The 10,944-nt window shown below is 30.1% G+C and overlaps 1 protein-coding gene across 2 annotated transcripts; it reads left to right on the top strand.

Moving 5' to 3' along the window:
• Positions 1–9,916: 9,916 nt before the first annotated feature.
• On the top strand, positions 9,917–10,944 carry LOC107886068 (uncharacterized). Of its 2 annotated transcripts, none has more exons than XM_016809877.2 (3): positions 9,917–10,193; positions 10,314–10,462; positions 10,720–10,944. In XM_016809877.2, exons 1-3 carry the CDS (start codon positions 10,188–10,190, stop codon positions 10,736–10,738), a joined length of 174 nt encoding a protein of 57 aa, XP_016665366.1. In that variant the 5' UTR covers positions 9,917–10,187; the 3' UTR covers positions 10,739–10,944. The 2 variants fall into 2 exon arrangements, with proteins under 2 accessions (XP_016665366.1, XP_016665367.1); XM_016809878.2 differs by having other exon boundaries at positions 9,921–10,193; positions 10,314–10,466; positions 10,720–10,882.

Here is a 10,944-nt window from a genome sequence, read left to right as displayed (position 1 = left end):
ATGTCATGCATAAGAATTGGTTTTGGCTTGATTTAAATGTATTGAATTGGTTTAGGGATGTGTTAAAATGTTAATGTAGGTGCAAGGCAAATTTGGGTGAGAAATAAGGCTTGAAAATGGCCTTATTTTGTCCATACGGACGTGTGTCTCAACCATGTGTAACACACGGCCACACGCACGAGCGTGTGTCTCAGCCATGTTTGACACACGGTCACGCGCATGGGCTGGTGGTTTGGTTGTGTGTCCCCTGCATTTTAAAATTTGAGAAACATAATGCTTCGAATTACTCACACGGGCAGAGACACGGGTGTGTGTCTCAGCCGTGTGTGTCACACGACTTAGCACATGGGCGTGTGACTTGGCCGTGTGACCCAAGTCAGAGAGTTACATAGGCATGGACACGGGCTGGGACACGGTTGTGTGCCTCACATCGAATGCCTACACGGCCTGGGACACAGGTGTGTCACTTGGCCGTGTGAGCCACACAGTCTAGCCACACGGACGTGTGTCCTCTACACCTAAGAAAAATTTTGAGATTTTGCGAATAATTCTCTGAGTTCCTGATTTAGTCCCGACTTGTTTCTAAAGCATTAATTGGGTCCCGAGAGCCCATTCAAGGGACATTTTGATTGAATATTTTTGATTTCGGTTATAAATAGTAAATGATATGTGTAAACTATTTTTAAATCTATAAACTCTGATAATACTCCATAACCCTGTTCTGGCGATGGGTATGGGTTAGGGGTGTTACAGTTTCTCCACATCACTCATGGTAAAAACCACCACTACAATCGCCATCAATACATTTATAACTTAATCGTTATAACAATACACATGAAGTGTTGAATAATTAGCTAAATTGAAATAGATAAATCATAATATATACTTGAACAACACACTAACATAAATCTATTGATACAAGGAAATGACATGAAGGTGGGCAGTGGTTCACCCAATAAAGGTGGAGAACCCTAAGGTGGGGATGATAGAGTTGGGCAAAGAGGAAGGAAGAGTTAGGAAGAAGGAAAAATAAGAGTCCGGTCACCATGAAGATAGTTCGAATGAGAGAATCAAAGAAGAGATGTATATAAATATATTGATCTCATACCACATGGCATGTCCTAATAAAGTTGAATTGTCATTTGTTAGTCTCTAGTTAAGTTGACAAAGTAATGTAATATTACTAAATTAGAGGATGTGCAAAATGACATGTATTATTGGAATGGTTAGATTGTGAAAGATAATTAACTTGTATACTCCTAAAAATGAGGTGGAATAATTCTCCTAATGGAAAATGTTAGTATCTTTGACGTGGATAACAAAATTAAGTATTACAAGCATCTCCGATATGGATCTCTTTAATAAGATATATGTAACAACATTTAAATGAAAAAATTAAATATGAAAATTTAAAATTATATAAAAATTAAATTTGATTGTCATCGGATCGAATGTGATACTTTAGAAATCGAAGAAAATGCCTTAGTTAAAAATTGAATATGCAGTGGATATATGGAAATATGCAAATCTTATTTCTGATACACATCATTTGAAGTCAATTCATTGTGCAAATTGCCTATTCATACTACACGTGGATGTACCTGATTTGTAGTGTATGATGAAATCGAATTAAAGCATAAATATGTAGTTGGAAAGTCACATCTTTCCTTTTTGGAATTTGGGTAAAAATCTCTAGATTTCAATTCAACCCTAAAATTTAAAGTGATAATACAAAAGATGACCAGTAATTCAACCCTTCACACTATAGACACATGTTTAAACTGGGGCCACATTTATCAAGTCAATCGAAATTATGCTTGATAACACATTATTTTTATTTTAATGTAATTATAAATTTATATAAATATTAATATAAAAATTTTAACTAATAATATAAAATTTGAATCTAACCCGAAAAAAAAAACCACCAGAGTTATATTTTAGGGAATGAGATGCCATATTCCCCGTAGTCAAAGACTAAATGCAATAAAGATTTGGTCCCAACGGAATGCTTGGTTTTTGCCTAGTTATGTGGCTAGGATTTAATTTATAGCGACAAGGATGAGGGTGGATTTGGTGATCGGTTTTGTCTCATTTGATTTTTTTTCTTGGTTTATTTAATAAAATAGGAACGAAGTGCAACAAATATTAAGTTGTTTGATTAGTTGAATGGAATAGGAATGATAAACAAAAATATTATATTGTTTGGTTTACAAAAAACTATAAGAGTATAAAATCACATTAGTATTTTTGAATTAAAGTAAATTTTTAAATATTTATACTATTTATTAAATGTTTTATTGAGTTGGTGTCTTCTTCAATCGTGTCACTAACTTAGTTAGAAAAATTACGAAAATATTTTTCCATAATTAAAATAAATTATATTATTTGAGGGTAATTTAGTTTTTTTTTTAAAATCAATAAAAAATTCATATGGTAATATTTGAATTCGAACTAATTGTATTAACAAAACTTTTAATTTATCACTCAACTAAAACTTTATTTTAATACATTTATACATTTCGATTTTTATTATGCACATTTTATAACATTCATCAACTAAAGTTTTTACATTCATTAATGCACATTTTACTGGAATTCATCTAGCTTGGGTTGGTCACTAGAGTTGGGGTAGTCGTTGAAGGTTCCATTTCCAAAACCTACCAAACTAACCCAAATTTGACTAACCTCTCCCACCTTTACCGTTGCTAGCCAAATATGCATCCAAAGGTTTGGAGGAGCCCATTGGAATGTCCTTACCCCCATGGCATAGCGAAAAAATGACTTAAACGATCACAACCCATGAATCTATGTATAAAAATGAACTTAGGTTGAGAAAGGTTAAAAATGTAACTTAAAATGATATGGAAGAGAGCAACACCGATACAGATGTGAAACTGCTATCGAGATACAAAGCTTTAACCGCAACAAAATGTCCTACCTTTTACGTGATCCACCTGGATGAAAGACGTTTAGAACAGTCTTCAAAAATTTTAGATAAAAAAAATGAAACTCTTTTGTTGCTAGTCAAAGATAGTATTTTGGATAACCTAAAATTCAGATTCAAGCTTCCTTTGAATCAAAATCCTATATTGAATAAAATATTTCCATAGAGGAATTTAAGGAAACCACCATAAAGCATTAATCCAATTCATATATTATTTTATTAGAATAGTAAAATGTATCTTTGATTGAAAAATGTTTTATACTATTTATTAAATGTTTTATTGAGTTGGTGTCTTCTTCAATCGTGTCACTAACTTAGTTAGAAAAATTACGAAAATATTTTTCCATAATTAAAATAAATTATATTATTTGAGGGTAATTTAGTTTTTTTTTTAAAATCAATAAAAATTCATATGGTAATATTTGAATTCGAACTAATTGTATTAACAAAACTTTTAATTTATCACTCAACTAAAACTTTATTTTAATACATTTATACATTTCGATTTTTATTATGCACATTTTATAACATTCATCAACTAAAGTTTTTACATTCATTAATGCACATTTTACTGGAATTCATCTAGCTTGGGTTGGTCACTAGAGTTGGGGTAGTCGTTGAAGGTTCCATTTCCAAAACCTACCAAACTAACCCAAATTTGACTAACCTCTCCCACCTTTACCGTTGCTAGCCAAATATGCATCCAAAGGTTTGGAGGAGCCCATTGGAATGTCCTTACCCCCATGGCATAGCGAAAAAATGACTTAAACGATCACAACCCATGAATCTATGTATAAAAAATGAACTTAGGTTGAGAAAGGTTAAAAATGTAACTTAAAATGATATGGAAGAGAGCAACACCGATACAGATGTGAAACTGCTATCGAGATACAAAGCTTTAACCGCAACAAAATGTCCTACCTTTTACGTGATCCACCTGGATGAAAGACGTTTAGAACAGTCTTCAAAAATTTTAGATAAAAAAAATGAAACTCTTTTGTTGCTAATCAAAGATAGTATTTTGGATAACCTAAAATTCAGATTCAAGCTTCCTTTGAATCAAAATCCTATATTGAATAAAATATTTCCATAGAGGAATTTAAGGAAACCACCATAAAGCATTAATCCAATTCATATATTATTTTATTAGAATAGTAAAATGTATCTTTGATTGAAAAATATTAAATCATTTTATTTAATAATTTCGTTAAAAGTATTCCTATTTAAAATTTAATTCATATATTATTTTAACTGTATTCTCTCTATGTGTGTACATCAAGTATGTACACATAAACTTTGTCAAATCAAATTAATCATAAGAATATTTCTATAATTAATTTAATCCATGTGACAATTAAATATAATATCAAAATTTTTGGATTTTGATCGCTTCAACTACAGGATGTAACTTTGTAGGCTCTTGCAATATTGACAGTAATATTAGAACATTTTTAATGTTACAAACAATGAGTGACATCTAGAAATGTATCATTGCTACCCAAGTTACAATAAGTCATGATTCGACATAAAATTTTCATGATAATGTTATCATATAATCTATCCCTTTGTCCTTGGTATCTGGATTGGATACAAATATGAAACAGTCGCACTTGTATAGTTTAATCTCTTTTTTCTTGATACCTTGAGTAGATTAAGATAAACAAATAAATGTGATATATCATATCAACTCATTTGAGTATGATCATGCATTTTCGGTCTAACTCTATTAAAAGTATAGGTGTCCATTTGCTAAGCTCAGGCTTGGCCCGACCCGAAAAATAGACCTAAAATTTTGTCCAAGCCCGGTCTGGATAAAAATACTAAAAGTCGGGTCTGGCCTGTCCGTATTAAATTTTTATATGATTTTTAAAAATATATATAATACATTAAGAATACTAAAAACATTAAAATAAATGTTTCTTTACAAATTGAAAATATATTTTTTTAAAATATGTATACTTAAATAACACTAAGATAGGTGCAACTTAACAAGCAAATGCCTCTAAAATAATAACAAAATTAACAATAAAATAATAGTTATACAATATCTAAATAATAACAACAAAATAGTAGCAACATAATTGTGAAATGGTAGCAAAATAATGAAAAACAACAAGAAAATAGTAACAAAATAATAAAATAGTAAAAAATAGTAGTATTTTCTTTTTGTATATTTGGACTGGGCTTGAGCAAAAAAAGGCTTACCCGAGGTCCGGCCCGTTTTTTAAATCGACATTATTTTTTGCCCAAGTCCATTTTTCGGGCCTATATTTTTACCCAAACCCTCTCATTTTTCGGGCAGGTCAGGTGGCCTAGCCCATGGACAGGTCTAATTAAAAGGCCTAAGATATTACTCCCATGATGTAGGAGAGACAAAATTTATCTTGACCACTCACATTCCACCTACATAGATTGTGACATATCCAATATAAGTCTTTATAGTACATCCATTTATGAAAGACATTTGATTGTGTCAAAGCATATGACTTACGATGTTGGAATAATGGTGATCTCAAGTCTAAAGATTATACATATATTTATCACTATGAGAAATATCATGACTATTACATAATAATCTAAGAAGCATTCTCATGGTGGACCAGTCCAGTATATCGTTCTCTAACATATATTTACGTGTTGACTTGATATCACATATTTATAAGAACACTTGCGAGCAAATAAGCACGTGTTAGTCTCAATGCATTATTGTTGTCCAAACCTACAATAATACTTGACTAGACATTCAAGAATGATCATATCATTCTTAGGATTTTATCATTATACAATTTATTTAACACATAAATAAAGACTGAAAATAATAATGGCAATGTATTTATCAATAAACTAGGTAAAAGTATGTTATTACAATTATCATATGATTAATCTTTTGGCATACTCCAATATAGCCTCCCTCTCATCATCAGCATACCAACTTTCAACCATTGATCTTGCTTAGTCTGAGGTGCCTGATCGTTTGAATCACCAATCGAGGATCCTAAGCGGTTGTATTCAGGTTTTTAGTCTAAAGTTTTCTATTATTTTCGTGGTGGCTGACTCTATGGTTGTAGAACAACTGACCATTATCCCCATACTGCCCTTGGTTTTGTATCAATGTCGGACTTTAACCAATTTTTTGGTAGGAAGAGGATAAGTTGTTAGAATAATAATTTTTTGTTAGCCCAAGGTTTGAGTCATGATTTAGTGTCATGTAGTGATTGTTGTGATGCTCGTGTCCAATGGTGACTCATTTTCTCTAAGTCTTTAGTGACTTATGGTCTATCTAGTTTTCAAGGGATCTCAATTTTTTCTGGAGTTTCATTGCATCTGTTGTTTCAAATTAGAGATGTTTCAACTGCCACGGGAGAAAAGAATTGTAACACCCCCAACCCGTATCCCTCGCCGAAACCGGATTACGGAGCATTTCTGGAGTTTACAAATCAAACAAACAGAAGTTTGAATCATTTCATATCATCAAAACAAGTCATCAAATCATCATTTTAATCCAAATTATAAACATATCAAATCCAAATCAATTTTGCCTAGTTCATGAGCACTTAAACATAGAATTAAATTCACATGCACCTATCTATATTTAGTTCAATTTACCATGCCATAATATGGCTTCAAAAATAAACACATATTTATATGTATAAAACTAACCAAAATGAAACTTATAACCTCATTTACAATCAAACCACAAAATAACTATTATTTAGACACCCTAGGTACATGCCGACACAAAGGATAAACATCACCACATTTGAGTTAAGGATTGTTGTTGGATGTTGAATCGACGATCAAAAGTTAAGTACCTAACCTGTGTACGGAAAACAAAACCGTATGCGGAGTATAAACTCAGTGGTATTTCTATAATCCGGATATTTAAATATAAGAAATTACAAATATACAATTGAAATATAAACACACATTAATATTTAATTATTACAACAACCATTTCATATTTCATTTGTTTCACAAATATCTCAATTCTCATACTTGCTATATAAATAGCTTTTCACAATTTTATTTTACATTTCATTATACAATTGCAATATCAATTCCATAGTCATTTCATGAGTATATAACTCATATATTCCATATATTTGCAACATATTTCACATTCTATTTTCAATTCACTATTTGACTTCCATTTGTCATACCATACCATTTCAATATCAATTATAAAACTTTATTATTTATTTACCCCTATTAACACCACTCGGACGGATACATAGATCCAACCAAAACACACCAGTTTGGCACCCAGTGCCTCATCGGATAATTCGAAGTAATAATTTGACACTCAGTGTCTCATCGGCTAAACCGAAGTAAATTGGCACCCAGTGCCTCATCGAATTAATCCGAAGTAGTAAATTGACACTCAGTGTCTCATCGACTCGAAGTCGAAGAAATCCCTAAATTCTTCCAATCCTATGACATGCCATCTATATTCGACTCAGTCTAATACAGTTAACAGGGTTTCAATTCACAATTCAAATGCAATAATATCCCATATTCAAATTTCACATTATTCACATATTCATATAATTTCAATTAAATATCAAAATGCAAAATACTCACCTCAATCACTTACCATAAACATTTAATCAAAATACAACAATTAATAATTAAATTCAGATTATAGAAATACAAAACCAGAACTTTCAAGCTATTCCTCGTCAACTTTATCTTTTCCCTTCTTAGTCGAGGTTTCCGGCACAACGTTAGCAATTGAGCTTTGAACTTTAAAACCCTAATTTCTCCTTTCTTTCTTTCCCTTTTTCTTTTCTTTTTTTTTCTTCTTGGTTCGTTTCTATTCTGTTTCTTTCTATTTCTTTTTTGTTTCTTTTATTTATTATATTTACTTATTATAATATATAATATAATAAATATACTTAAATAATATTATAATATATATGTTTTAACTTTAAGTTTTATAAATATCTATACTCGCCTCATTTAAGAACAATGGCATAATTGCTCTTTTAGTCCCTTTAATTTTTCTTTAATTTATAATTGAACTTTTACCCATATGCAATTTAATCCTTATACCTAATTAATTTTAATTCGTGCAAATTCACTTAATCAAAATCTAATTAACTACACAACTAGCTTCGTAAATATTAAAGTCTGGTTTACGGGAACGGAGTCCCGGGAATGCATTTTTTAAAATTTGGTCCTCTTAATTAATTAACTATTGAAACGTTAAAATTTTTTAACGAAACTTTAATACCATCTTAATGACATTCCGTAAATATTTACGGCTTGGTTTATAAAAACAATGCCCCGATACCTCATTTTCTTAAACCACTTGAACTTAATAAATCACCTATATAACATAAATTATCAAATCAAAAACCTTTTTTTAAAATCATATTTGACTCATAAATATTAAATAATAATATTTACAAACTTACTCGTTGAATTTGATGGCCCTAAAACCACTATTTTCGACGCCACTAAAAAACGAACAGTTACATGAATTGTATATAGATTCATTGCATCATGATTTTTTTTTTCTTGATGGCTAAAAGTGCCATTCAGTTGAGAGGGTCATGATAACGAGCTGGGATCTCCCTTTGTTTCAAATTTAAGCACGGAAGCCTAATATATGAAATGGAGGCTTGTTTTCATCAGTATAAAATTTAGGATATCTTGCCTTTTGGGATAAATATCAAAACTATACATGAACTTTGATTCAATGTGCAATGCCATACATGAACTTTGATTTTTTTTGTGATTTTATACATGAAATTTTGATTAGATTCAATTTTCACAAATCACTAACAACATTATTGAATTAGCATCATTTTATGTTTAATAAATTATATACACAAACAATTATATTGATCCAATATGAAAATAAATGTATGTATTCATTTATTTAAATGTGTACAATTGAATTAAAATCAAAGTTTCATGTACACATATGAACCACAATTCAAATTTCATGTGTATAATTGCACGAAATCAAAGTTCATGTATCAAATTGCACATTAGACCAAAGTTCACATATAAACTAGATATTTATCCTCTTAAAATTATGTAAACTTTAGAAAAGTACACTTGGTAGAATTACAATCAAAAACAGAAAAATTTTAATACAGTCAACCCTTTTTCTAACAGCCCCATAATAGCATGCTCTTATAGAGGATAATCATTGTAAACTTACTATATAATTCATATCGTGAATTTCTATCAAATAAATAAAGTAAGAATTATGTTCAAAAAAAGAAAGAAAGTAGAAATCAAATCAACAAAATTAAAAAAAAGAGTATAATAGATGCATGTATTATTGCTTTTATGCATATTTTATTTTATATTTTTTCACATGATTAATTAGAAAATTCATAAATATAACAAGTTCAGTTAATCAATATGAGTTATCAAATTAAAATAATTAAATTACAATGAATTACTAAATTCCAGTAATAAATTTATAAGTTTATATTCCAAGTTCATAGAAGAAAATTTAATTAAGGAACTTAATAGTTTCTTAAATTGATATATTTAATTCCACTTATTGAAGATTATTTTCTGTTAATAAAATATTATTAATATATTTATCCAGGTAAAGTTTAATCATTTTATTAAAATAATATTTTAATTAAGATCATTTTCATTTAATAAATGATAATTAATAAGCTTGCCTATATGAAATAACTATAATTTTACTTAAAAATTTAGACTATGCTGTTATAAAGAATTAATTTAATGAAAATCGTACTTCATAATAATGGATGTTGTTATTATAAGTGAAAATTTATAATAAAAAATTAAAATAAAACATAAAAAATTATTTTTTAAAAGAAACTTAGAATATTAAAATTGATGTTGTTTAAGGGTGACTGTTTATAGGGAGAGCTAACTTATATCTTAATTTTACAGTTTTAATTAAAATCTCGTTTATTTTTAACTTTAGCTTGTGTTACATAATTATTTGGAGGTGTTGTGAAAATTAAATGAATATTTGAAAATAACAAACAACAACATTTAAGCGGATATAAAAAATTGTAACAGATTATGCCAGTTTGGGATCTTTTGACCTTAAGCAAAAGAAACTTGCCAATAACCCCAAATCCCACAGCTGAGAATTGCGAACCCAACAGATCCAGATTTCCCAGATTAACCCTAAATCCACCCGTCTCTGTTAGCTAGTTCCTTTCTTCGGCCGGTGGCCCAAATCCTCTGCGTTTCGAATCAGAGTTATACTCAAAGGACAAGCCAAGCCCCCGAAACAATGCCAGTAAGTCTCCTTATACGGTTTGATCCAGATCTCGAACTTCGCAATTATGAAGAATTTTCTTTTTTAATTGCAACTATCAAATTGATTGTTAACGTTGGTTTATGATTGTGTGCCGTGCAGTTCAAAACAATGATAGAGGTTGAACCACCGAGTCCGTTAAGATATATCATCGGAGCAGCGGTCATGATGATCGGAGTTGTATTGCCCGTCGGATACATGATGTTCCGTAACAAACGCGTCCCTTCCTCTTCTTCTTATTCCAAACAGACGTAGGTGTGCCTTTACTTAAGTGCTCAATATCCATTTCCTTTAAAGAGAGAATATAATCTTTTTCCCTTCTTATTTTGAATCACGTTTTGTTATATTAGATCTAGAGTTAGTTGAGATTTATTTCTTAATCTCAATGTTAATTTGGAGATTTAACAAATTTAATCAACTGAATTTGTACAAAAAATCGACTTCGTTTGGATCGAAGAATTATTTTTACATGACAAACTAGTATTTATGTTTGATGTTGGCATTTCAGGAACAAAGTTTTAATATAGAGATTTTGGTGGAAGAGAGACTTGTCTTTCCGCGAAATTGGTGATTTAAATTTGAAGAAAGATGAGGGAAGCATTGAAAGAAGGCCTTGAATGGCCTGCAGATACAAAAAATGTAAATGAATTATAAAACCCTCGGTTCTATTTTGTGATAGTTGTGTGGGTATTAATTGAATTTTATAAAAGATGAAATCTGTTGGTTTGTTCAA

This window comes from Gossypium hirsutum, chromosome D12 (assembly GCF_007990345.1).
Source record: "Gossypium hirsutum isolate 1008001.06 chromosome D12, Gossypium_hirsutum_v2.1, whole genome shotgun sequence".
NCBI lineage: Eukaryota > Viridiplantae > Streptophyta > Magnoliopsida > Malvales > Malvaceae > Gossypium > Gossypium hirsutum.
The sequence above is the reverse complement of the archived record's forward strand: the minus strand, read 5'-3'. Positions and strand labels throughout refer to the sequence as shown.